The sequence below is a fragment of the Aulostomus chinensis genome, chromosome 21 (genome assembly GCF_037954235.1).
Source record: "Aulostomus chinensis isolate RoL2024-O1b breed Wild chromosome 21, RoL_Achi_v1.0, whole genome shotgun sequence".
NCBI lineage: Eukaryota > Metazoa > Chordata > Actinopteri > Syngnathiformes > Aulostomidae > Aulostomus > Aulostomus chinensis.
Window position 1 is genome coordinate 1,417,501 of NC_141340.1, and position 27,215 is coordinate 1,444,715.

The 27,215-nt window shown below is 48.8% G+C and overlaps 2 protein-coding genes and 1 long non-coding RNA gene across 4 annotated transcripts in view; 1 reads left to right on the top strand and 2 right to left on the bottom strand.

Moving 5' to 3' along the window:
- The window catches only part of LOC147241290 (sodium channel protein type 5 subunit alpha-like), a 142,151-nt gene extending 122,612 nt beyond the window's left edge, over positions 1 to 19,539 (bottom strand). For both annotated transcript variants that reach the window (XM_086191509.1, XM_086191510.1), the window contains exon 1: positions 18,881 to 19,539. The gene's annotated coding sequence lies outside the window, so the exon portion shown is untranslated. The remainder of the gene's footprint in view (positions 1 to 18,880) is intronic.
- Positions 15,607 to 18,231, top strand: LOC147241293 (uncharacterized). Its single transcript, XR_015110929.1, has 3 exons — positions 15,607 to 15,629; positions 15,789 to 15,897; positions 17,424 to 18,231. It is a non-coding gene; the product is annotated as an uncharacterized LOC147241293 (long non-coding RNA).
- A 1,274-nt stretch (positions 19,540 to 20,813) lies between the features above and the next one.
- lrrc34 (leucine rich repeat containing 34) lies at positions 20,814 to 27,198 on the bottom strand. Its single transcript, XM_086191251.1, has 10 exons — positions 26,919 to 27,198; positions 26,223 to 26,323; positions 26,082 to 26,146; positions 25,909 to 25,995; positions 25,077 to 25,205; positions 24,671 to 24,766; positions 23,701 to 23,855; positions 22,966 to 23,121; positions 22,694 to 22,820; positions 20,814 to 22,619 (listed from the first exon to the last, which is right to left on the bottom strand). Exons 1-10 carry the CDS (start codon positions 27,023 to 27,025, stop codon positions 22,434 to 22,436), a joined length of 1,209 nt encoding a protein of 402 aa, XP_086047377.1. The 5' UTR covers positions 27,026 to 27,198; the 3' UTR covers positions 20,814 to 22,433.
- Positions 27,199 to 27,215: the final 17 nt, after the last annotated feature.

Here is a 27,215-nt window from a genome sequence, read left to right on the forward strand (position 1 = left end):
CAGCAGAGTGGTTTCATGAGGTATGGCGAAGAAGGACGGGCGTCGCATCAGTAACAGTCACAACTTAAATCATTAGCATGTGTGGGTGGAGTCAGAGGGGGTCCACTTATTAGTCACCACATGAGCTCATAATTAACATCCTGGTAGCGGCCTGGTGATGATGTCACCTGTCTGCTACCAGCAGCACATCGAGAGTAAAGAACATTGTCTTGTGACATTCCTGGAACGTCCCATTGTGGATTGAAGGGTTGGGAGGACTTTCAGGGAACTCTGGCTGTTCTGGGCAGTCGTGGTTTATCGGAACATTTCTAGTTCTACTCAAGTTCCTGAAATATAAGGTTGTGCTGATGTTCTGAGCGCATGAGTCAAAGACCTAAATAAAGCCCAAAAAAGAATATAATTGGTTGTTGCCCTAAGGGCCCCCGTAGGTTCTGAAACACTGAATATTCAAGGAACAACCCCTTCAAGAGCTCCACAACATGACCACAAGGTAACGTTCTAAGACCGTTTAGACCAAGAGGGAACATCCCATAGCTGGGTTCCCTTAGACATTCCCACAACATCCTGATGTTCCCTCAAACCTAATTAGAACAATAAAATAACATTACTTCTGGTCCTGTAATGGTTCCTACAGTGTCAGTATGGGTTCTACAAATATTCGGTTAGAGACACTAAAGGGAACCTCTATATGTCCCTAGAACATCCTAAATGTTCCCCCATTATTCCAACAAGTAACCTCTGCCTGTAGAACTATGGGGACACTAACAATTTGTTCTTTACATCAGCAGGGAAGTTCACACGCACGCACACACACACGCACGCATGCACGCACACACGCACGCACGCACACACACACACGCACACACACACACGCACGCACGCACGCACGCACACACGCACACACACACTATGACAGTTGTTCTACTTAATTTACATCTGAGTCAAAGTAGACAACAGTAACCTACACTGTTCTGGTTCTATGAAGAGCACTGAGAGAACATCCAGTATTTGTATGTCAGACTCCGCTGCTCCTCCCCCTCTTCCTCCGCCTCATCATCATCATCTTCCTCATCATCTTCCTCCCCCTCCTCCTCATCTTCCTCCTCCTAATCATCATCTTCCTCTTCCTCCTCCTCATCATCATCCTACTCCTCCTCCTCATCATCATCTTCCTCTTCCTCCTCATCATCATCTTCCTCTTCCTCCTCATCCTCCTACTCCTCCTCATCATCATCCTCATCATCTTCCTCCTCCTCATCCTCCTCATCTTCCTCCTCCTCATCATCATCTTCCTCCTCCTCCTCCTCATCATCATCTTCCTCCTCCTCCTCCTCATCATCATCTTCCTCCTCCTACTCCTCCTCATCATCTTCCTCATCATCTTCCTCATCATCTTCCTCCTCCTCATCCTCCTCCTCCTCCTCATCATCTTCCTCCTCCTCCTCCTCATCATCTTCCTCCTCCTCCTCCTCATCATCTTCCTCCTCCTCCTCCTCCTCATCATCTTCCTCCTCCTCCTCCTCCTCATCATCATCTTCCTCTTCCTCCTCATCCTCCTACTCCTCCTCATCATCATCCTCATCATCTTCCTCCTCCTCATCCTCCTCATCTTCCTCCTCCTCCTCATCATCATCTTCCTCCTCCTCCTCCTCATCATCATCTTCCTCCTCCTCCTCCTCATCATCATCTTCCTCCTCCTACTCCTCCTCATCATCATCATCTTCCTCCTCCTACTCCTCCTCATCATCATCATCTTCCTCATCATCTTCCTCCTCCTCATCCTCCTCCTCCTCCTCATCATCTTCCTCCTCCTCCTCCTCATCATCTTCCTCCTCCTCCTCCTCATCATCTTCCTCCTCCTCCTCCTCCTCATCTGGGTGTGTCAGAGGGGACTGAAATGACCAAATTAAAGAAAGCAGCTATTCTTTGTTTTTCTTCTTTCTCGAATGAACGTCCTGATTTGAAGGTTCTCTTGGTTCCGATGTTGCGGCCACGAGGGTTCTGGGCCCTGCAGGTGTCAGATGAGCAGGAAGCGCAGAGTCCCCTTTCAGCTGAGGTTACACCGTGACATCACCCATCGGGGCCGGGCCGGGCCGGCGGCGCTGCCGTGGGGGAGCTCGTGTTCTCTGAGGACCCTCCAGGCTCCAGAGAGCTGTGCTTACACACTGACACACATTCACACATTCATTATTCATCCTCTCACTCCCTTATTCACTCACTCGCTTTTTCCTCTCGCTCAGTTTGTCCTTCACTGACCTTGGAGGGACAGTTTATAAACCATCAAGAGGGGTCCAGCTAACCCCAGCATCAACATCAGAACTACCAGAGAGGTCAAAGGTCGAAGGTCAAAGTGTGGGCGACCAGGGAGGTCAAAAGTAAAAGTAAGGACAGTTGAAACTGGGTCGTCCCGGTGCTGAATTATTCATCTGCTGACCCGTTCAGAGTTTGAAGCTTCAGTCAGGTGACCCGGGGTGTATTATTTGTCGTACTGTCAACACGCTCTGCTTTCTCTCAGCGGCGCCGGCGTCCTCGTGACACAGGTCCGAGCGCCCAGGTCAGCCGTCAGTCTATCAGTCTCAAATGCTCTGAGGTCAGACACGTAGTACCGTTTAGCCCGGTTCTAGTGCAACGTTATAGCCGCATGACTCACTTTGAAGTCGACCCAGATTCAGGCTCCAAGGTCAGATGTCGTCAGCCAGAACCGACCCGGATTCCCTCAACAAGAACAGGAACATCAGTCCAGCAGCTTCCAGCAGCTACGATCAGTCGCCGACAACGTTAGCAAGACAACACTTAGAGTGTTCCAACGTGACAAAAAAGTGACAGAGGTAGAACCCGGGTAGAACGCAGGTAGAACACGGGTAGAACACAGGAACGATTTCCAAACATCATCCTACTGAGAACCAAGTAAACAGTCAGATTACTGCAGTTCTCCCAAGTGTGGTCGGTGTTCCCCTCTGTTCCCCTCTGTTCTCCTCTGTTCCCCTCCTTTTCTGTCGCCACATATTAACCTGTTTTTGTCAGAATGTTCCACCTGGGTGGCTCTCAGTAACACAAATCCAGCCCTTGGTTGAGTCAGGCGCCCCCCAGGAGAGTGTTCCTGAGACCTTCTATAAATGTTCTGAGTTCTTCCATGTGAGTCAAATCTAAATGAGCAGATTTAATGCAGAGAAGGTTCCTGTCAGGACGTGACACAATTAAAACATGGAGATGAAGTTCCTCAGTAACTTCAGGAGGGATCACTGGAGACGTAACCCTCTGAACTACGGCCGTCCTTTTCTCCTGATGTGAATTTGAGAACACCCACTTCTATAAATCCTGATGGAACGCTCCGTAAACACAGAATAAAAACAAGGAAACCAGCGTAACCATCACCGTGTTGTTACGCCTCCACAACAACGATCTCCATGTTCTCCGGCGCTCCATCCATCCGTAGATATGTCCCATTCTTGTTAGGGTTCTATCTGGGGAACACATTGCGAAAACTGTGTTCCCTCTGATTCTGATAAACTTATATTTCACATTTTGAGGTTCAGCAAAAACACGGGACTCAAGGATGACTTGAACATTTTTGGGGGGTCAAAGGTCACCTGATCCTGATATGACACCACTGGAATGTTTTGAGGAAATTTCTCCAAATGTTACCACAACATCCACTAGAACTTCAGGATGACCTGAAACATGGTCAAAGGTCAAAGGTCACTCTCACAGGCACACATCACAGTGGCATAGAAGCAGGAAGCAGTACTTGTACTTCATACTGTACTTGTATTTGTTTACAGTCTAGCAGGAATCAGTACGGCAGCACTGTTGGTGGACAGTCCAACATCTGTGTTTACAAGTCTGTGTCCTCTCCCTCCGCCACCTTGTTGATGCTGTAACTATGGTGACGATGGTGACGATGGAGGTCCAACTGACAGGAAGTTAACGCAGACCTCCATGCCTCCCTCAACAGGTGTTCATTTCCTGTTCTTCTCCACCTCCTATTTCTCTCCCTCCCTCCCTGTCCTTCTCTCTCTTCTTCATCACCTCCCCTCTGTCTCTCTCTTCTTCTCCTCCAACATATCTGTCATTCTTCCTCTCCTGTGTCAGTGCTCCGCTGCTCAGCTGTCACTTTCAAACTGGGACACACACACACACACACACACACACACATGCATGTGCACACACACACACACACACACAAAAACACATGATGTGCACACACACACAAACACATGCATGTGCACACACACATAAACACAGCACACATGCACATACAGACAAACACACACACACGCGGACATTGTCAAAAAATTATCAGCCTGTGGCTCATGAAGCCTCCCACCCCCCCACACACCACCTCCCACCCCCCCCACACCACCTCCCATCACCCCCCACACACCACCTCCCACACACCACCTCCCATCACCCCCCCACACACCACCTCCCACACACCACCTCCCACACACCACCTCCCATCACCCCCCCACACACCACCTCCCACACACCACCTCCCATCACCCCCCCACACACCACCTCCCACACACCACCTCCCACACACCACCTCCCATCACCCCCCACACACCACCTCCCACACACCACCTCCCACACACCACCTCCCATCACCCCCCCACACACCACCTCCCACACACCACCTCCCATCACCCCCCACACCATCTCCCATCACCCCCACACCATCTCCCATCACCCCCCACACACCACCTCCCACACACCACCTCCCATCACCCCCCCACACACCACCTCCCATCACCCCCCCACACACCACCTCCCAGCCCCCCACACACCACCTCCCACACACCACCTCCCACACACCACCTCCCATTACCCCCCCACACACCACCTCCCACACACCACCTCCCATCACCCCCCCACACACCACCTCCCACACACCACCTCCCAGCCCCCCACACACCACCTCCCAGCCCCACCACCTCCCATTACCCCCCCACACACCACCTCCCATCACATCCCCACACACACCACCTCCCACCCCCCCAAACACACCACCTCCCATCACACCACAACAATGTTGTTTCAGCCCCTCTCACGCCATACCGACCAGGCCACACACACACACACACACACACACACACACACACACACACACACACACACACACACACACACCTAACTGACAGGTGTCCTTTTACATTGACTGCTCAAAGCAACTGCAGGTGGAATCTGTGTGTGTGTGTGTGTGTGTGTGTGTGTGTGTGTGTGTGTGTGTGTGAATTATCTGTATCTTTTCATGGATGAAAGACAAAAGGAGGCAAAGAATCGTATAAGGATATCTCTCCTCTCCTTCTCTCTCTCTCTCTCCTTCTCTCTCTCCCTCTCTCTCTCCCTCTCTCCTTCTCTCTCTCCCTCTCTCTCCTTCTCTCCCTCCCCCTCCTTCGTTCTTTCATTATTGTGTTGTTCCAAAACAGAAACCCAGCAGCGTCTCATTTGTGTCCAGTTTTCACAGGAACTCTCATCAAGTTTCCTGAAAACTGGCAAAAGACAACGTTCTGAGAGTTTGAGAGCTGATGTTCACAGAACCTTCTAAGAACGTCTGCTCTGGTGTGAAGGATGTTCTCAGACAAGAAAATACTTTGAAGGCTGGAGGGACTAGTCACCTGATCCTGGTCTTGAACCAGGTCGACAGGGAACCGATTATGCTGGCCTGTTCTATGGAAGATTCATTCAATGTTGAACATCTTAAATATCTGATTTTCCCTCAACATCTCCTTTAAGGTCACTGTAGGTTCTGCAAATGTTCTGCAGACACAGACGGAACCCCCTAAAGACATTCCCTTACATCAGCCTGTGAACATTCCTGTACTGTACTGAATGTTCCCGGGACAAAAAACTTTTAAAGACATGTGGGAACGGGACAACAACAGCGCATTCCCAGAACATCGAGACCTAAACTGTCCTCTGAATTTCCACCAAGTAAAGTTGCCAACAATTTAAAGAACTCCACATCATGAAGATCATAACGTTCTCGGAATGTTCTCAGGTAATGATCCCATAAACATTCCCAGGAAACTGAATATTCCCATTATTCCACCAAATAATGTCACCACCAGAGCTGTGGGCTCATTACTGGGTAGGCCTCCCACCAGTGAGCACGTTCTCAGAATGTAAGGTTTGTAGCTACGGAACTTTTCCTCTTTCACTGCTGAGGAGAACATTTTGAAAAGACCTGTTCAAAAAACAAAGGTGAAAGTGTTTGTAACGTTGTGATTTGACTGTAACATAACCAAAATGGAACGTTCTCCAACAGGATACTGAGAACTTTAGTTAGCCAGAGAGGATGTTTGAAGAATGTTCCTCAAGGTTGAGATTGTTCCTCACCATAAGACAATGGTATACAAGGTCCCAAGAACATTTACCTTACCATACACGGGTGGAACCATATTTATGTGTTCTGAAGCCTTCAATAGAACATTCTCATGTGACCACCAAAGAACCATATTGTTCTTTTAGGTCCTAAAAGTATTTTTTTTAATTGTTTCTGGGTTGAAAATGATATTTTGGGAACATTCTGCAATGTTCTGTAAAGGTTGACAACATTCTTCACCTTGACTGATTGTTTTTTCAAGTCCCAGAACACTCCTTTCAACATGGCTGGACCCACATTAACATGTTCTCAAGTCCTCAACAGCACGTTCTCGTGAGACCAACAGAGAACCATAGGTGGACATTCTAAAAGTCTTTTTTCCATTGCTATGTGTCCGTGTCTCCTGTAGGGAACTTTGACCTGCAAGACTCTTAGATCAATAAAGGGGTTTGCATTTAAAAGGTTGAGAACGTTCTTCAACTTCTACAGAACTTTTGTAGAACCTCTCCGACGATCCTCGCTCTGTTTGGCCTTTAAAAACATTCACATGATTCATGTACGTCATAATATTATTCACTGTTTTCACCGTGTGTGTGTGTGAGTGTGTGAGTGTGTGGTTTCCGTGCAAACCCATATCGAGGTAATCTCCCAGAGTGGCCGGGCGTCTTTTAGCCTTGTCATCGCTCAGTCTCTCTCTCTCTCTCTCACACGCACACACACGCACGCACGCGCACACACACACACACACACACACACACACACACACACACACACACACACACACACACACCTTCATTAGGCATCAATATTCAGGTTCATTTTAATTTAGCACCAAAGGAGGTCAGACCAGCGAGCTCATCACCCTGTTATAGCTTCTCACACACACACACACACACACACACACACACACACACACACACACACACACATTCTGCTCTACTTCTGCAGCAGAAAGCGACGGAGGTTGTAAATCTACTGTCAGCCGGTCTGAAACACGCAGGTGAACAATGACACTCGTCACTCGAGACGGCGTGTGGCTAACAGACGCTAACGGTTGCACTTTGACTCAACTTTGTGCACATGCAAGAGCCTCCGCCGCCTTGGACAGCTACCTACGGCAGCACCACTTGGACAAACTACATCAGATTGACTTTGTCTTGATGTGATTTATGCCTGGAACAACAAACCAAACTAAAAACAGAGAAAACATCAACATGTGCGAGGGAGATTGAAGGTTAAAATATGTAAATGTATTCGTTTCTATCACTTCAAATCTATTTGAGAGAGTTTGAGAGAACTGTGTTGTCTGTTATCACCATGGAAACAGTCAAGATGTTGGAGTGTTAGACAGACCACGTCCACATACCGTTAGCAAATAGCTAACGGTATGTGAAACAGCAGCAACCCATGAGCTAGCTAGCAATTAGCAACAAGTCTTGATTCTAAAATAAAGTAGCCACTTAAGTAATGTCAATTAATATTTAAAATATATATACAAGGAGTATGAAAATTAAAATATAAAAGATTTTGGTGGGGAAAGGCCAAGTTCAGGGCCACTGTCACCTCACATGCTGGCATCATCTGTCACATTCTTTTAACTCAGTATTTCAAAACAACTTGAGGGAAACTCTTCAAATTTGCCACAAATGTCCACAAGGAGGATGAACTGCAAAGATTTTGGTGGTCAAATGTCACTGTGACGCTACAACTGGAGTGCAGCGGTACGTCGGGTTAACGAAGAAAAGCCTCATGTGTTGGTTTAACGGCTCTAGAGGACATTTGTGGTCATAATTCCTCTGTTTCATTTTTATTTTCCTTCCGCTCCATCAGCATCAGATGCCTGTGTCGCCTCTGTTAAACTATAAAATGATTTAACCACTCGTGTCTGAGGAGAAGCGAGGCGTATTTGTGTATCTGCAGTCTGGAAGGTCATGGTGGAGCAGCTCTAGGAGGCTGTGGAGAAGAAGATCCGCGGGACAGGTTCCGTACACGGACCGTTTAAAGGAACACACAAATGTTCCAGACAGTGTTTCACAAACAAAAGTTTACAGAGAGAATAAAGAAAAAAACAAACACAAATGTGTGTGTGTGTGTGTGTGTGTGTGTGTGTGTGTGAGTGAATAGACAGGAGGAATCAATAGAGGGCCTATTAATCTGATCAGCCAGGTTTTTTTGTGACGCACGCACACACACACACACACACACACACACACACACACACACACACACACACACACACACACACACACACACACACAGCGACCCAGTTAGATTTATCCTATTTGAGTCTCTCTCCTCCCCACCTTGTCTCTTCAATTCTGTTATTCTTCGTGTGTGTGTGTGTGTGTGTGTGTGTGTGTGTGTGTGTGTGTGTGTGTGTCATGCTGTTCTCTTGTTCCTCTCACTGTCGTCCCTCGTGGCTGATTAAATCAGCTTCTATTAGCGCGGCGCTCGCTCTCCCGCTCTCCCTCCATCTCTCTCGGCTTTTGTCAACAGCTGCCAGTGTTTTTCGTCTAAACTGTGACGGAAACGATTTTCACTTCAGCGAAGGAAACAATCGCGTCCAGCGTTGCTGACTCAGCAGCGTCGCCTCCTCAATGAAGTGGGAGACGCAGCTGACCGGCGCTAGAATAGCCTGGTGTCGCCGGCGACCTCTGCGGTGCTGAACCATCTCAACCTGTTATCCTTCTGCTAGAGAAAAATTCGTAACCACTGTGGGCGGGGCTAAGCCCAGGATGCAGCAGCTTGTGCTATAGCGTCCAGGTGGAACCACGCTCGGCTGTCCCTGTCCAACACAAGTGTTCTGAATGTATTCATTGTTTGCATATCTCCTAGTTTCTCTGTGTCATTTTACAACATCGCTTGATTAATAACGGCTGGTAATAAAACTGTGAGCTGAGTAGACGTTCATGAATGGTCTTGTGACCCCTCAGTGGGGAGCGTTCACCTCCAACCCTCAGAGGAGACGCTCATCACGCTGCTGGCGGGAACGACGGCGTGAAGACACAACACTGCGACTGATAATCAACCGCAAATACACACTGGAAACAGAGGAAAAGTACAACAGAACACGGACACTTCTGGGGTGAAACTTTGGGTCTCGTGCGTTGGTTCACTTGTTGTCACGTAAACTGTCTCAACTTACGTCAGCAGGCTGGTGCTGCCTTCAAGTGACATCACAGTTGTGGGAGTTATGGGTCCTCAACTTGTAAAAAGTGTCAACACATACTTTGGTCAACTGAAGGACCAGAAGAGAGCAACCTGAAAGAAGGGTCTATCACTCACACACTTACACACACACATACACACACACACACACACACACACACACACACTAATACAAGGCCACGTCAGTCAGGGGCGGAGCTGATGGATGATCTGCAGGACTGTTTCCTGTCTGTTCAGGTGACTGTTGAACCAGTAAACAGATGAAGCTGCACATGAACCCCAAGGACACACACACACACACACACACACACACACACACACACACACACACACACACACACACACACACACACACACACACGCCAGCCTTGTCTATCACAGGCTGTTGAACGTGACGGTCTGTCATCAATCTCTGTCTCATTCAGTACATCTTCTGTAGTCATCCAACCACTTTGGCCTAATCACCAACTTCCTGTGCGTGTGTCCCTCTCTCTCTCTCTCTCTTTCTCCCTCTCTCTCTCTCTGTCTCTCGCTCTCTCACACACACACACACACGTTAAACTAATGAAAAGTTGGTCTCGAGGATTTCGATGGTCCTGAGAAGACGTCTGACACTTCGTCTGCGTTCCTCACAAACAACAACAACAAAGCATCAAATCCTCTGCAGGTGTTGTAACGTTAAACTTACACTACTTTCTATTTTCCTGTGAGATTTAACTTACCTAACCTCACCTAACCTCACCTAACCTCACCTAACCTAACTTTTATTCTCATTTATTGTTTGATTTTCCTAGATTTTTCTGGTTTCTTTTGGGTGACGTTGTAATTCATTAATGGAGGTCAGTGTGGGATGCAGTGGACCATCTGATGCCACTTTGTGCGATTTGGAGTGATTTTCTCTCTTTCCTGTTCCGACCTGCTGGTGAGTTTTTTTAGGCTAAATAAATCCACCTTAACGCCACATTGCAGCTGATGACAAAATCGTCTCCAGAAGGACAGACACCTGTAGGCGTGTCCCTGACATCCTCCCTGTGCATGCTGGGATACGCTCCAACGCCCGCCACCCTGAGCTGGAACATCTTCTATCAGCTGTCAATCAGCTGCTCGCCCGACCCCCAGCATGACTGCCACCACCCCAACGTTCTCCAAAAGATGTCTGGGGAACCGCCAACATGGCCGCCAGAGAAGAATAGATACACGGCAGCCAAAACCTGGCCAGCATTTGTCTGACGCCTGCTGGTCGTCTCCCAGTCTGAATCGGAGCCAGCAGGAAAAAAGAAGCCCCCACACGGGACGGCGAGCTGAACAAAGGGGCTCTTCAGAACGCCAACACACAGAACGACAGCATGCTGCTACCTTCAGATACAATCCAGCTTCTGATTGGCTTGTGAACAGATTTGACTACTGTAGCTCCGCCTCCCGGCCCGGCTCAGGATGCATCACTAGCACCATTGACCATGCACTGATGCGTGATCTCAGGAATGCCTTCAGGGAAATATCCACAAGGACTCAAGGATTAAATAAAAAGATTTTGGTGGTCAGAGGTCAAAGGTCAAAGTCAGAGTGAGCAGAGGCTGGTACGTCTCCTCTGACTGGAAGCTGTTTATGTTCCACCTTTAGTAGCAGCGATGTCATTCGTCAGCATAGATCTCAGTCGGTGTGTCTGCAAGCTCGCTTAAATTTAAAAAAACAGTAAGAAGGTGAATGGTTTCAATCTCCACGTCAACAGAAACATCAGATTACATCATAATTCAGAAAATCCAGCAGATTAAAAACCGCCAGGGCGACGAACCCTGAGGCACTGCTCCTCGTCCGGCCGCCTCCTTCCACTCAAAGACAACGGGCTTTGGACACGTGGTTGACGCACTTCGCAGGAGGCGAGTGAGTCACTGCAGTTAGAGAACGCGTGGGGGGGGGGGGGGGGCAGGTGTGAGCGGAGCAACAGGTGGAAGACCTCCATGTGTCCCTGCAGTAAATCAGGAGACCTCAAAACAGACGAGCTGTATCCAAGGTCAGCTGACCCCATTGTGTGTGTGTGTGTGTGTGTGTGTGTGTGTGTGTGTGTATTTTCAGTTGAACCATAAACATGAACTCTGCTGCGTCTCCTCTCCACCTGTCGAGAGCTGACAGGTTTCTGCTGAATCAACACGTGCAAGGGGTGCAGCTGCAACTTCCCGCCACCTCTCACGATGAATCAGTGAGGAGCCTGAGACGCCACTGGGCTGATCAGCCTGTTCATTAACGGTTTATTAGCACGCGAGCTCGTCGCCGCTCGCTGGACCTCACGTCTCATCATCACATGCTAGCTGAGGTCAGCGCCCACAATTCCCTGCTGATGCTCCACGTTGCTAAATCATGCAGAAGTTCAAACAGCCCCAGAATGAAGGTAAAGATTCCCAAGTCCACCACATCTGACGCTGGTCGCTATGGCTCTGCTGTTGCTATAGTAACGGCTGTGAGTTCTGGTCCCACAGCACAGGGTGGTGACCCTGATGAACAGGTGAAATCACAGCATGTGTGTGTGTGTGTGTGTGTGTGTGTGTGCGTATGTGTGTGCGCATATATGTGTGTGTGTGTGGTCTACATTTCAATGATTTTGTGATGATTGAGAAGCACACACATCCACAGTGTGATTTACAGCACTGCCCTGCACCTCCAAAGCAATAAACCATCACACACTCATGGACACACACACACACACACACACACACACACACACACACACACACACACACACACACACTGTTGCTAATGAAAAGATGGAGGAATATTCTGTCACCAGCTTCTCCTTCACTCCAGGTTAATACACATGGAAAGATGGAGACACACACACACACACACACACACACACACACACACACACACACACACACGGCGAGCGTCACGTTGCGATGCTGGGGCATGTGAGTGACTCAAGGTGCGTTTGATTTACGCTAACAGACACTTGAAGGGAAGTGGCCATGTCACTGAGTGGAGAGATAAATCTGCTGCTCACTGCCAAAAACTGCACAACACCTCTTCACCATCACACCATGACCTTTGACCTCCCTGCTGCAGGCAGCTTGATGCATACTTAAGATCGCATACTGAAACAAGAGTTCCTGAAATGGAGTAGCAAGACAATTTCAAGCAGCTGCTCCAAAACCTAAATTTACATCAACCAGCCAGTTTTACAGAGTCTCTTAATGTCCATCGTCCCCAGAGACAGAGAAGGAGACAGAGCCCCTCCTCTTGCTAGTTAGCTTAGCACACTAAATGGTAGTGGGTGGGAAATGTTAGCATAGCTCCGGCTTTGTTCAGCTCCCCAGAGAAGGTTAGCATGACGTTAGCATGTCCTGTCCTTTAAGGGGACCTCCTCGAGGCTGCTCCCTCCCTGCGGCTGCTGGGGGGCCATCAGCTGAGCGCCAGCATGTGGCTAGTTTCTCCAGTCTCACACACTTCTGCTGCACATTTACAGGAAAGTCAAAGTGGAGCTTTTTTCTAACAGGTTCTCTGGAAAAAAAAGACAAAAACTGACACAAGCAGCACTGTTTTCTGCTGTTTGATCATTTACAGAGGACAAATCTGAACAAATATCCAGGGTTTGTCTGACATTATCAGACAGAAATTGTGTGACTGTCATGTCTGCCGGTGTGCGGAGCAGCAGCGGAGGTCTGAGCAGCCTCTCTCTGGCCTCTTTGTTCCTCCGTACGCAGCCTTCTGCTGCCTGTCAGACTGCTATTAAAGCTGACACATGCTGCTCTTTGGTATTTTACTTTGCATGATTCACTGCTGCATTTGGAGCGTTACCAACGAATATCAGCTCTTGTTTTTCATCGGTTCTCTGAAGAAGGTTTCCACTTCCCCTCGGTACGTGCAGTACCTACAAGTATACTTTTATCAAGACAGAGCAGGAAAAATGAATAAAATGTAATTTTGTCACATAAACAGATTGTTCTCAACCCCGGTCCTGGGGACCCACTGATCAGCTCATCATCCAGCTCTGCAGAAGCCTAATAATGAGCCGTTCATTGGAATCAGGAGTGTTGGAAGAGGGACCGTCTAAAGCATGAGGGGCAGCGGGTCCCCAGGACCGGGGTTGACAAGCACTCACAGACACCGACTTTTCTAGAACAGAGAGTTCATCAGAAGAAAAAAGTTTAAGAATATTTCTCCACTGAAATATTCTATGTTTCTATAAGATAAAATACAAATAGTGATAGTTAATATTTCGGAAGGTTCCTGTACTGTAGCCAGAGTACTAGCAGGGTACTAGTACTAATTACCTTACTAGCCATGAAACAGATTTTATATTGTGTTTGTCTCGCTCTCATTCCAGCTCGTCAAAGATGGCCGCTCGGCCCTGACACCAGCTGAGACGCTTCAAAAACTCCAGTAAACCCTTTGATTTGAGCTCCAAACCAACCAGCAGTCACACTTCCAGGTCGGCGCGATGCTAACAACCCCTGGATTACACCAGGAGACCTGGGGGTTCGTGAACGGACGGTGCAGGACAGCTTAGCTGCTGTTAGCATCAGTCTCTGTTAGCTCCAAGCTAAACATACCTGGCTGGTTCTTCCTGCACTCTGGAGTCACTAAGGAGTGATGGAGGAGGGGAGAACGTCTTAGTGAGCTGAGGACTCCTGGCAGGGAGACCTGGAGAGGCCAAACACCCGGTTCTTGGTTCAAGTGTCACTAGAAGCAAACCGGCGCTCATCTGTCACGTCTGGACGTGAACAGACGTCACTGGAGACAAATGTCATTTACGTTGCTCAACTGTTACCAAAGCCAGAGGTTAAAGGTCAAGCTGCCGTAGACGGCAGGTCACACGTCAGTTTTGTTGTGACAAAAGTCAACGAGCTGCTTTGATCCCTGTCAACAACAACAACAACAACAACAACGACCATAATGACAACAGGCTGCTGTGAATCTAACAATAGAGCAGCAGACACACACTCCTGACACAAACCACTCATCAGCGTCGCACTGAGCTGTGAGTCTTCACCTGATGACTTTGATTGAATTATATTTATACTGCAGCACACACAGGCACGTACACACACACACACACACACACACACACACACACACACACACACACACTGCTAATTAGCTTAGCTATAAATATTGTGGTATGTTGAATGGACTCATGTTCTATATTTGTCCAATAAACCCAACGTTAAAACAACATCAGAGCACCTTGTTGTTTCACTCTAAACCCTCACCAAGTAGTACTTCAGAACTTGAGCAGGTATTCCAGCAGATATCGGTAGTAATTGTTCGTTATCAGCAGCAATTCACTTCTCTACTCGAAGCAGCTTCAAATCCTGCGTTTAGTTTTTATCTGCGTCTGACGGCGTCACGCGAGTCTTCAACCAGGCGAGAACCCTTTGAGCTCTGCAGGAACCGCGTTCTACCTCAGAGGAGGTTGGGAATCACGAGCAGAGGTGAAGTGTAGCGCTGGCGACTGTGAGCTCGCTGACGGCGCCTCAGACTTGGCTGGTGAGCGGTTGAAGGAAGGCGAGGGACGTCACTTTTAAGAGCATTTCTGCGAGCTGCTTTAACAGAGAAATAACAGATAATTAAACGTGTCAGCGTTCTGGGCTCCGCTCGCTGGGAGGGATCACGGAGATTAAAGTCCAGCGGATCCTGACTCAGCTTCCGCCTGCTGTGACTCAGCTGCGGATCGAACCGTCCTGCAGCGGCCGCCGTCCCACCTACCGCCGACCTGTAGCTGTTGCTGATGAACGTTTCCTCCCCCATTCCTTCCCTTCAAGGACCAGATCACTGCGCAGAATAACCCTAGAACGCTGAGACCTTCAAACATTCTGCACCAAACTCACCATACAAATGTACTTTGAAGGCAGCGTCAGGCTATGCTAACACTTCCCATCCACTACTATTCATTGTGCTAAGCTAATTTGTAGGCAGGAGAAGAAAAGAGTGCATCCACAAGCAGGGTCAACAGGAGCAGAACCACTGCAGAGCAAGTGTTCTCCTGGTCCGCCTGAAGGAACCCTGAACTAAACCTCCAGCAGATCTGTGAAAAGCTTCTAGAACAGTTCTTGAGGTCGCACGTATTCTGATTGCAACTCAGTGCTTCTGAGTTTTTGATTCTTTGACTTGTCCGGGCATGGGAGACGACACCGTCACGGAGGTTAGAGGCGATGCAAACACACCGCAGAAACACAAAAAGAAACTGAATGCAAAGCAAACGCTGGGTGGGGGAGAGTCGGAGCGCGGGAACGTTCGAGAGCTCCGTGATACGAGCAAAGAGCTGCTCTCAGGTTTCATACGGAGCTTTTACTGCACAAAGGTTGGAGATAAAAACCAGGAAGCTGGTTCCAGCCTGCAGGACTGATGTCAGAGCGCTGCCTCGTCCATCAAACAGCAGCAGCGTTGTCTCCGCGCCCGGCGGAAGAAAGGTCAGGCCTGCTGCTCCGACACCGAACAAACACCATGCTTTTCATCAGCACACACACACAAACACACGAGTTCTCATGGGCACAAATGTAATGCATGCGAGGCAGGCGGCGCCGCGCTGGGACACCTGTTGTTGGGACGGCACAGAGGTGTAGCAGCTACAGGCTGTTTATCACCGTTTCTGACCACTGTTCCCTCAAAGTAACCTCCCACTGATGATGTCGTAGAGACGCAGGTTAAAATGTGTGCCTGCCGTGTGTGAAGAATTAAGTGTCAATCACCTCATGTTGTGGGCGGAGCATAACTCCACCCCAGGAGGCCGGCTGGCGTGATGCCAACACAGACTTCCACATAGGGGGTCCTGCCAGGTCCGACACCAATGTTCCCTCCTTCCACCCCCATGCAGCAATCAGGAGACAAATCACGCTCCTTCAGTTGGACGGGACGCTGTGTCTCAGTCGGGGTGGGGGGTGGGGGGTGGTTGCTGTTAACTATAAGAGACGCAACCTGACATCATGACCATCAGACACCACCGCTGGATTTATGGTTTAGCATGTAGTATTTTAGCATTTTGCTGTTTCCGTAGCAACAGAGAACATGGTGTCCTCCTCTGAGCTGGACAACCTCGCCGTTAAGGAACACCAAAATAGAAATCAGCAGCACACAATCGAGTGTCATGGAATCTCTACTAAAGTCAGGATGTCTGGAGGGGGGAGGGGCAACACCCACAGCAGATCAGCGCCTGACTGTCCGAGAGCCTCCTGAGCTCCGCCTCTCATGATAATGAGAAAAAGACAGAATAAAAGAACAATAAAACAACAATAACGGGAATGTGACCAGCCAAGAGTGGTCGTCTCGGGGTAACTGCACCAGAACCGCTGCCACAAGATGGCCGTTCTTGGCTTCTGTAGTTTTCCTGACAGACCTTGAAGGGTTATTTTGTAAGCTAACAACAGACGAGCTAACAACAGCCAAGCTAACAACAGACGAGGTAACAACAGACAAGCTAACAACAGACGAGCTAACAACAGACGTGCTAACAACAGACAAGCTAACAACAGATGAGCTAACAACAGACGTGCTAACAACAGTCACGCTAACAACAGTTGAGCTAACAACAGACATGCTAACAACAGTTGAGCTAACAACAGACAAGCTAACAACAGACGAGCTAACAACAGTCACGCTAACAACAGACAAGCTAAAAACAGTTGAGCTAACAACATTTGAGCTAACAACAGTCGAGCTAACAACAGTCGCGCTAACAACAGACAAGCTAACAACAGTCGAGCTAACAACAATTGAGCTAATAACAGACAAGCTAATATGAGCTTGTCCCAGGTGGGACGAGTACACAGTGTTTATTTCAGCAGAAGTACAGATACTTCAGCAAACAAAGTAGAATTTGATGTATTTATGTAGTAAAGGGAGGAAAAACTTCAGCCCCCCCCCCCCCCGGAACCTCATCAAATCACGACCATTTAAATAGAGAAAAAAAATGTTCTAATATACCAACATTTAATTTTAGCTCTCCTCAGAGGAAAGGTCAGAGGTCACGCTGTGAGCTCCGGGACCTGCAGCCGGCCGCCGTCTTGCTACAAGGACAGTTTGAGGTCGAGGCTGAGAAGCAGCAGCAGCTCCTTGACATCAGCAAACAGAGAATAATCCGCATCAACATGAGAACGAAGCGCTCTAGGTTCTCCCGACACAGCCAGGACGAGCGTGGAGAACAACGAGGTGAAACGCTTTGAAGGATCAAGGCAACTTTCTGGTCTGATAAAGAAAAAAATGATAACATTTTGATCCTAAAATATCAGCTGGAAATTCTATTTGATATCAAAGACTTTAAAGTTCTTATCACCACCCGTCAGACCCCGGACAAACACCTGCCAACATGATGATCAGAAAATACCAGCAAAGCAGCTCCCTCTTTCCTGGGACCTGCAAAAACACCAGCACTGCTGGAACAGCAGGCCGGTGTCAGCCGGGACCCTCGGCCGGTTCTGGTGTTCTCCATGAGGAACCTGCCCCGCTGTGTTTTTACTTTCTTCTCTTTCACTGTTATTGTTGTATTTATTTGTTTTAAGGATGCAAACCACTGGAGTCTGACTGGTGATATTTCACCAGAGCTGGTGGTACCAGTGGTGAATCACCCACCTTCTCACTGACAGCTCGTCAGTATCACTCCTCCGGAAGTTCTCCTTCATCATTTTTTGAACAAAAGCAGGTGAATTCTCCTCATGAATAATGATATAAATATATGAAAACCTGCTGCGGCTGATGACGTGCAGTTCATATCCTGTAAATGTGAATAAACGACTTGTAAATGAACGACCAACGGCGCGCGTGAACCTGCCAGCCTCCATCTTTGATCACTCCGATGTCAACAGACCCTCAATCCTTTCAGTCAGGAAGGAAAGAAGCACCAATAAAAGAGCGAGAGGAGAGAAAGAAACGCGGCTGTGAGGGTTCATGCGGGAGGTCAAAGGTCAGCGGGCAGCGCGCGGTTCCACGTCTGACTGAAGGGTTCAGGTCTTCGGACGCTTGACGAGGCACGTAATTAACCACACTTCGAAACCGGAAAAAAAGGTTCTGAATCAGCGCGCGCGAGCGAACTCAAGTCACTCAGACGGAGGCGGTTAATTAACGGGAGGTGGCGGCGCGGCAGAGCAGGAGCAGGAGCAGGAGGAGCGGGGGGAGGTAAGGGGCAGGGTTGCATGGGAACGGAGGGAGCTTTGTCACTGGAGGGCTGGGGGGGGGGGTGATTCAGTCCCCCAACTACCAAATGACACCCGGACCTCCGACGCTGATCCTCGGCTTCGCGCTCCTGGCTCAAAGTGCAGAAACCGGAGTTTTCAGCACTTTGAGCCTCACGAGCGGCGTCGGGCTCCGGAGTTCTGCTCTGGATGTTGTGAGCGAACTAAAGAGGCTTCGGGTTCTTGTTAAAGGTTCTAAAAGAACATTTAAGGGGATGAAAGTACTTACATGTGAAACTCCTGCGTGAAAAAAAACTCCGCGGGTTTAGGAGGCTCCTCTCACACCGTCAGCGGTCCGCCGCGTCCCGCTCACAGCAGCCTGATCCCGTCCGGGGACGAGGCGCGCGGTGGCCGGTCCATGAGCGGAGAGCCAGCCGGGGGAAAGTGAACTACCTCAGGGTGGAGAGGGAAGGGAGGAAGGAGGGTGGGAGGGACGGAGGGGGGGAGAGGAGTTTCCAAATCCAGGCGAGGTGAGGTGAGTGTCCGTCCAGCAGCAGCGCACCGAGGCGCGTCGGTCAGTCCGGCCGCGGAGAGCAAAGTGCGCGCCGGGCTGCCTCACTCCGCCCGCGCCTCCGCCATCCGTACAACTTCTGGGTTAATCCTCCGGGAGCGGCTCCTCTAACCCCGCCAGCCCTCCCCGCATCCCCCGCAGGTGCAGCCAGGAGAAGATAAAGCTCCAAAACTAAAGTCTCCCGCGCGGCTCCAGCTGTTGCTCTGCTGCCGGGGAGGTGATGGAGTGATGATGATGATGATGGTGGTGATGATGATGATGGCGGGGAAAGAGTGAAGTTTTCTCCGTCGCAGCGGAGTCGTACCCTGCCTCTCTGTGCGCCGGTGGGTCGGTAGGCTGGAGGGTCTGAGCGGCCGGACTCCCATCATCCCCGCCGCTTGATCGCCCCCTGGACGCGGAGAGAGAGAGGGGGGGTGGAGGGGAGAGAAAGAGGGAGGAGGGAAGGGGTATCGCGAGGTTAGGTGTTACACACACGCGCGCACACACACGCGCACACACACAAACCAGAAGACACTAAAACGTCTTACATTAACGTCCATTACACAAAAATTATGATTGAAATTAATAACCTAAAGAGCCCGAAGTGTAGCCTCTCTGGAACGTTCTGAGACTCACTCCATGCAGACTGTTAAGGTTAAGAGGACGTTCTTGATCCTGACTTTCCTGTGACATTCAAGATGTTCTGGTAAGGTTCTAGGGGAACGTGTGGAGGTTGACCCTCCAGGTCTCCTGTACTGAGTTCCATTCAGTCAAACGTTCTGAGAACATGTGGCACCCAGGGCTGAACGTCCTGAGTGTTCCCAGCACATCTGGCATCCACACGGACACCAGTTGGATCTGTAGCTACGGAGGCCCAGAGCAGCCCAACCAGAGAACTATGTATTTTGTGCCCATGAGCTAGAACTTGTTCCCTCACTTCGGTCATTCTGACACTGTGGTTCCCTCAATCAAGTTACTCTGAAGTTCATTGAAGTACATCTTGTTCCCTCAATTTAATCAGTTTGAGGCTACGAGATATAAACGGTACCTTAGACCAGGAGGAAACTTTGTTCCCTCAACTTCCATCATTTGCTGCTCCAGCACAACTCTTTGTCAGTCAGTTTAGTTAATTCAGGGCGTGAATGTTCCAACCTACTGGTTAAAACTCACGGTGAACGTCTCCATGAACAGCTAGAATATCACGGACCAGCACGTTCCCTGACATTTAGCTCAAAGGTCTGTGTTACATAGACAGAACTAAACAGATTTTTAGTGACCAACTCATTTTACAGTATGCTAATGTTCCGCAGTGCTAATATTGCAGTATACTAGCCTTTGGTCCTTGCAGCATGAACACAATCATGACAGAACTCAGAATTCTCCCACTTCCGAGCTGGTGGAGGTTAAACGCAGCAGTTGAACAGCAATGTCTTTAAGTCCCTGAGCAGGCTAACAGCTAACCGTTAGCATTTGATGTTTGAGTTGCAATTTAGCCATGAGTTCAGTGTAACATGTCCATAAGTTTAATAACCTGATGTTGCTACGGTGCAGCTGGCTCTTAAAAATGAATTATGAGGTAAAAATGAAACAAAATACATTACTTTGTTAAATAACTGTGATTTTATTTAACCAAAACATCAAATGCTAACTGTTAGCCATTAGCCAGCACCCACAGTACGGCTGACGCGGTGCTAACTTTATGAGCGTGTGCATATTGTTCTATTTGCACAGTTCAAACTTTTTTTTGCACTTTTAAAGAAGAAACGTTTCCTGACTCCATTATCATGTTTATTGGGCCATGAACTCAAGTGGAAGTCAGCCAAAAGCATGAATATTGAGAACTTGGTGACGGTCGGGACTAAATGTTGTGCTTTCTAATTGTTAATTTAGTCACTAGTTTTGTTTGCCAAGTGTTTTCAAGCAGAAACTTTGTTCTCTGTGGTTTTTAAATAAGTCCCGGCCTCCATTGGTGAAGTTAGCAGCCACTTTGATCCAGCCGTTGGCATGTTTGTTCTTGTAAAGTTCTCTTAAAATAATGTTTGTGTTGAGAAACGTAGGCCTCCCTGAGAATCTTGACATCTTCAATGGTGGAACCCGTGAAGTCGAGCCTCTGCCCCCCCCGTGCTGGTGGATGGCGGCCTCTGTATTTACACGGATGATGACGGTGATGAATTAATGTTTTTTTTAGAGCAGGGTGGCTTTAAAAGAATTGACACTGCTGTGGAGACGCTGTTCCTTCAGTTGACTCTTATTACAAAATAATCCACACGCCAGAATGTGGTTCCATTTATGAAACTATTTTCACTCATTAATGACCTGCCAGCCATTCAGCTGTGTGTGTGTGTGTGTGTGTGTGTGTGTGTGTGTGTGTGTGTGTGTGTGTGTGTGTGTGTGTGTGTGTCAAGGGGTTAAGGTATGGATCAGGGCTGGTATGTGACACATGATCTTTATTAGCAAACAGTGTGTGTGTGTGTGTGTGTGTGTGTAAACACCTGTTAGTCTGACTCCACCCTCTCAACCTAAACTGACATCAAGTTTGCTCATTAATCGATCTGCAGGCGCAGGGTCACATGATGTAAGAAACTGGAGAACAAAAGACTGAATTATCAATGAAGCGTTCCTTTGGCTCAGATGTCTACGGAGGCCCAGAGCAGCCCAACCAGAGAACTATGTATTTTGTGCCCATGAGCTAGAACTTGTTCCCTCACTTCGGTCATTCTGACACTGTGGTTCTTTTCTCTTGCTAATGAATTTGTGGCTAACAGGTCAAACTTGTTGCTTCAACTTATTATTTTGAGGCTATGAGGTGGTATATCGTGTTCCCCTAACTTAATTCATTAGTGGCAACGACATAGAACTTGTTCCCTCAATCAAGTTACTCTGAAGTTCATTGAAGTACATCTTGTTCCCTCAATTTAATCAGTTTGAGGCTACGAGATGTAAACGGTACCTCAGACCAGGAGGAAACTTTGTTCCCTCAACTTCCATCATTTGCTGCTCCAGCACAACTCTTTGTCAGTCAGTTTAGTTAATTCAGGGGCCAAATATTGAATTTGTTCCTTCAATTTCTTTTGTCGGGCCAACAGATTGTATAATACTAATTTATCAGACATTCAACAATGTTCTCAAAACGCAGTCAGGAACATGATTTGAAGTGTGCACTAAAATATTCGATGGAAACACGTCCCTGACAGCCGTAGAACTCATGCTCCCTGCTAGCTTCAGTCTGAAATCAACTTTGATGAACTTGTCAGACGGCTGGTTTTATTATCCTCAGCTCGAGTTTAACATTTCAGTCCAGGGTGCTGGGGGGGGGGCTGGCGTCTGCGGCGTGGGGGTCCCAGCATGCTCGACCATCATAGTGTCTCCTCAAACTGTGGAAGACTCGAGCCAGAAACACCTGACCATCCACCTGGAAGGGGCTGACGTCGGTGTGCTCAGGCGGCAGGCGGCCACTGCTGATCAGGTGATTGAAGGCCTGCCGGGGGGGCAGAGAATATCATTAAGTGTGATGCCACCTGGTGGAGGACAGCGGGTGTGTGTGTGTGTTACCTTGCAGACAGTCACGTCCAGGAAGTTTCCCCAGATGTAGATGTGTGTTAGCGATGCGTTCGCGTTCACAGCCTGAGCCAAGGACAGAAGACCCTCGGCTCTCAGGTCGTTACTGCAGACCGACAGCCTGGACAGAGACGGCCGGCTTTACTACGTCCACTTCAAACACAAATACCTACCGCTCACCTGCAGTTCATGACCAGCTGATGATAACTTGATGTTTGTGGAGAATTCCAGCAAAGCAACAGCCCATCGTCAGGTAATGGACTCACTCTCTCAGGCTGCAGCCTGGCGAGGTAAGAGCCTTGCTCAGGTGCGCGGCGCCTTCATCCTTGATTTGGTTGGATGACAGGTCGATGATCTCCAGGGTCGGATTGTTCTTCAGTGCCTTGGCAAGATATCGCACACCGTCACAGGTCACACGGTTGCTATGGAGAAGCCAAGATGAAGAGGAGGTCAAGCACACAACAGGAGCGATGGGTCATAATGTTCATGTCTCTCTCCAGAGCAGCAGCCGCCAACAAACTGCGGACAAACTTTGAATCTGAAACGCTTCTGTGAGCCAATCACATCTGTGAAGACCAACACCAACTTTTAGCCAGACAAGAAGTAGCTTCCTAGAGACTAAGACCCAGGCTCGTTAGCTTAGCACAATGACTGGTAGTGGGTGGGAAGTGTTAGCTGGTGGTTGCTGGTGTGTCCAGCAGGAATCCTCCTGCTTCATCACCAAGGTTCCACACAACCCTCCTTCTATTAATGCAGACAGAGATGGAGCTACGCTAACACTTCCCACCCACTACGAGTCATTGCGCTAAGCTAACTAGCCAGTGTCTCAGCTCCCTCAGAAGGGGCTCTGTCTTCTCAACTGGTTCTGGGACGATGGACATCAAGAGATTTTCCTTTAATGTCTCAGTGTTTTTAGTCCAAACAAGCCTCTTTTTTCTGTTTTTGTCATGTGATCATCTTGATGCCACTAAACATTTCTCTGTGTTCTAGAGTGTTCCTACCAGTGCAGGTCCAGGTAGCGCAGGCTGCGGTTGCGCTGCAGACCCTGGGTCAGCTTCTCCATCCCAGTGTCGGTCATCACCATCCTCCCCAGGTGGAGCTCCACCAGGCTGTGGTTCAGCGCCAGCATGTCAGAGACGTGCACCGCCCACTCCTCCTGTCATCGACACGTAAGTTAGAGTCCAACACTGACGCATGATGACTCCTCATTCATCCAACTTCCTGGACGGAATTTCTCCAGATTTTCCACAAACATCTCTCCATCCATCCCTCCATCTTCTCCCTCTTCTCCTGTTCAGGGTGGTGGGGGTGGAGCCTATCCCAGCAGCCGTCCCCCTGGACAGGTCACCAGTCCATGGCAGGGCCAACACATAGAGACAGACAACCATTGGCTCTCCCAGCCACGCCTACGGTCAATTTAGAGTCTGGATTAACCTGGTCCCTCTTGATGTCTTTGGACTGTGGAGGAAGCTGGAGTACCAGAGAGAACCCAGCAGGAACAGGGAGAACATGGAGACTCACCCAGAAAGACCCCGTGCTGCAGCCGGGGCTCCACCCACAACCTTCTTGATGGGGGCCTCAGGGAGGACCACTGCTCCACCCACAACCTTCTTGATGGGGGCCTCAGGGAGGACCACTGCTCCACCCACAACCTTCTTGATGGGGGCCTCAGGGAGGACCACTGCTCCACCCACAACCTTCTTGATGGGGGCCTCAGGGAGGACCACTGCTCCACCGGGCCACCCTAACACCAAACATCCCCACCAACATGCAGTATTTCCTGGGTTCCTTCTTCATCCACTCCTCCACCAAGTCACCCACAGGTATGAAGCACCTTGGTGGAGGAGTGGACGAAGGATTTTTATGCTTTTCTTGTCACTATAATTGAAAATGTGATCATAAAACATTGTATTTCCGTGTGGTCATTTCAGACCAGCGGTGCTGTATCTTGACTAAATGGCGCCGGCGTACCTGCAGACTGAAGAGCAGCGGCCGGCTGAGGTCAATGGAGCGAAGAGTGGAGTTGCTCTTCAGCGCGCTGGCGAGGGCAATCACACCCTGAAGGAGCTGCGGACGGCACGTTTGCTTGTTAGAGAAGCTAAAGGCAGCAGGATGAACTGAGAGGGTTCGTTCACGTTTGATCAAATCACGTTGTCTTTGAGGAAAATGGAGAAAACGTCTGTTTACATGAGGAGGGAGAATAAAGAAACACAGACCAGAAAACAGTGAACCATCCAATTGATATTTAACACACCCGGCTTCATTCATTTGGTCAAGTTCTAATATGTGAATCAAACTGAGTTTTCTGGCTTCATTTGTTTTTCAAAATTTTTCCAGGCTTGTGTGTGCGTGTGCGTGTGTGTGTGTGTGTGCTCACCAGGCCACAGTCGGCCAGCTCGAGCTCTTCCAATGTGTGGTTGACCTGCAGCATGGCGGCAAGCTGCAGGGCGCCATCATTCCCCATCTTGTTACAGGACAGCTGGAGACACACCAGACTGCTGTTCCTCTGCAGGCAGACAGAGGGCGCCACTTCTAGACAAACGTTCACTTCACCAGTGGAGACCAAAGAGTATCAGGAGTCTTGACTCATCTTCCTTTGAGCAGACCTTCTGTCCAGATCTTACAGTAACAACATGAAGCTTTAGCGACACATTCAGGAGGCTGACAAATGCTTAGACGACCGTTTTGAACTTCAACTACAACTGAAACCTTCCAGGTGATCAATCAAACAGTAGCAAAGGTCGAGAGAAACCCTACAATAACGTCTACTCATCGTGAAAGTATGGGAGCGCATGTGAGTGTCACTGCACTACTGCAGACACCCTAAGTCACTCAACTGGTTGAACTGCTCCTAAAGCATCACTTGTCCCATAGCGCCTCTCTGTGGTGGTGATATGCACAGCAATGACTGAGTCCAGGTTTATTTGACCATTCACCCACGAGCGTCTTTCTGCAGCTGTAACTTGTGGCCTCAAAATAACTACATGGAGGGAACAAGTTAGGTCCTGCATCCATCCGTCCTCCACCACTCCTCTGGAGTCGGCTGGTGGAGGCAGCAGTTCTGGCGGGGAACCTCAGACTACCCTTACATTATGACTGGGGGTTCCTGAGGCGTTCCCAGGCCAGCCTGGAAGCTATAGCACTGATTGATAGATTGATTGATTGATTGACTGATTGATTGATATGCACTGAGAGGAGTAAATAGGAACCTGCAGGCTCTTGGCGAGGACTTGAGCTCCGCTAGCTTCGATGTCATTGAAGGTCAGGTCCAGACGGAGCAGACTGGAGTCTTCCTCCTGCTCACCAACAGCAGCAGACAAACAGGTAGTGCCATGAATAATAATAACCAAAACTCACCAGAACGTCCCTCTAACCAGCTCACCTGTAGGAGAACAGCCAGGTATCCGGCGCCCTCATCCGTGATGTTGTTGTACCCCACATCGAGCCCTGAGGACGATGAATAAAATCAGTACGTTTCTGCTGCTTAACCAATAAGTTCTCCTCACCTGAGCCGCCGTCTCACCTGTCACACTCGGCTTGTTGAAGAGACATTTGGACAAAACGAGAGCGTCTTTGTCATCCAGTCTCCATCTGGTGTTTCCTGACAGTGTTAAACTGTTTGTCCTGCCAAAAAGGTCAGTTATTAACCAACAGAGATGCAGTCGACACACCTGTTGAGGTTTTCATTCCAGCGTTTTTGGGAGAAGCTAGTAGTTGAAGCAAGAGACCTTTGGTCAAACAAAAATGCCTGTCATTAAACTTTTCCCCTTAAAAAGACCAAAAAACACAGCAAACCAGATGTAACCTGGAAAACAGACTTAGATGGATCATCAGTGATGTAACCTGGGGTCATCAGGTGACCCCCTCGCCCAGGTGACTCAATGACCCAGCACACAGGTTTGTGTTGTACACAGATCACCCCATGTGAACCAGGCCGTCACTCGCGATGATCCCCAAAGTTGTGTTGTAGTTTTAAGTTTTCAAAGTTCAACCGTTGGTGCTACTTAGGAACTTGTGGTACTCGAAGTCCTGACGCCGAAGCAGAATGTTTAACTTTTTCTAGTAGGATAATTCCACCGCGTGCTCTAAACGCAACACCGCTAAAAGAATCGTTATCTTCGACGGCACCTGAAGTCAACGTTCTCCGACAATGCTAACGTTAGCAGCCAGCTAAATTAGCTACATGTTATTGCCTCGTCGAAGCTTGACGGTCACTTACTCGGTCAATGCCGTCTTCTCCAAAACCTCCAGGACCTGCGTTTTGATTTGTATCTGATGCTGAGCGCAGATGGAGGCGTAAACTTTCGAGATGCTCTTGCTAACCATTGTTGTTGCTAGCCACGGGCGTTGCCTAGCAACACTGAAGCACGGCGGCGGGAAAACGACAAACAAGAAGGAGACCCAGAGGTTCGACAGTTTGGTGAGAACGCCACAGGTCACACATTGTTTTAGTTTATTGTGTTTATCTAAGTGTTAAGTTTGGCTATATGTTATTTTTGGAAAAGAAAACCTAGAA

Bases quoted from the DNA above. Each gene is read 5' to 3' on its own strand.
- lrrc34 (XM_086191251.1), bottom strand. From the start codon at position 27,025: ATGGTTAGCAAGAGCATCTCGAAAGTTTACGCCTCCATCTGCGCTCAG. The intron at 26,324-26,918 runs GTAAGTGACCGT...CCTTTTTGGCAG, and splicing joins GAGAAGACGGCATTGACCGA to GACAAACAGTTTAACACTGT. The intron at 22,821-22,965 runs GTGAGTCCATTA...GTCTCTGTCCAG, and splicing joins CCAGGCTGCAGCCTGAGAGA to GCTGTCGGTCTGCAGTAACG.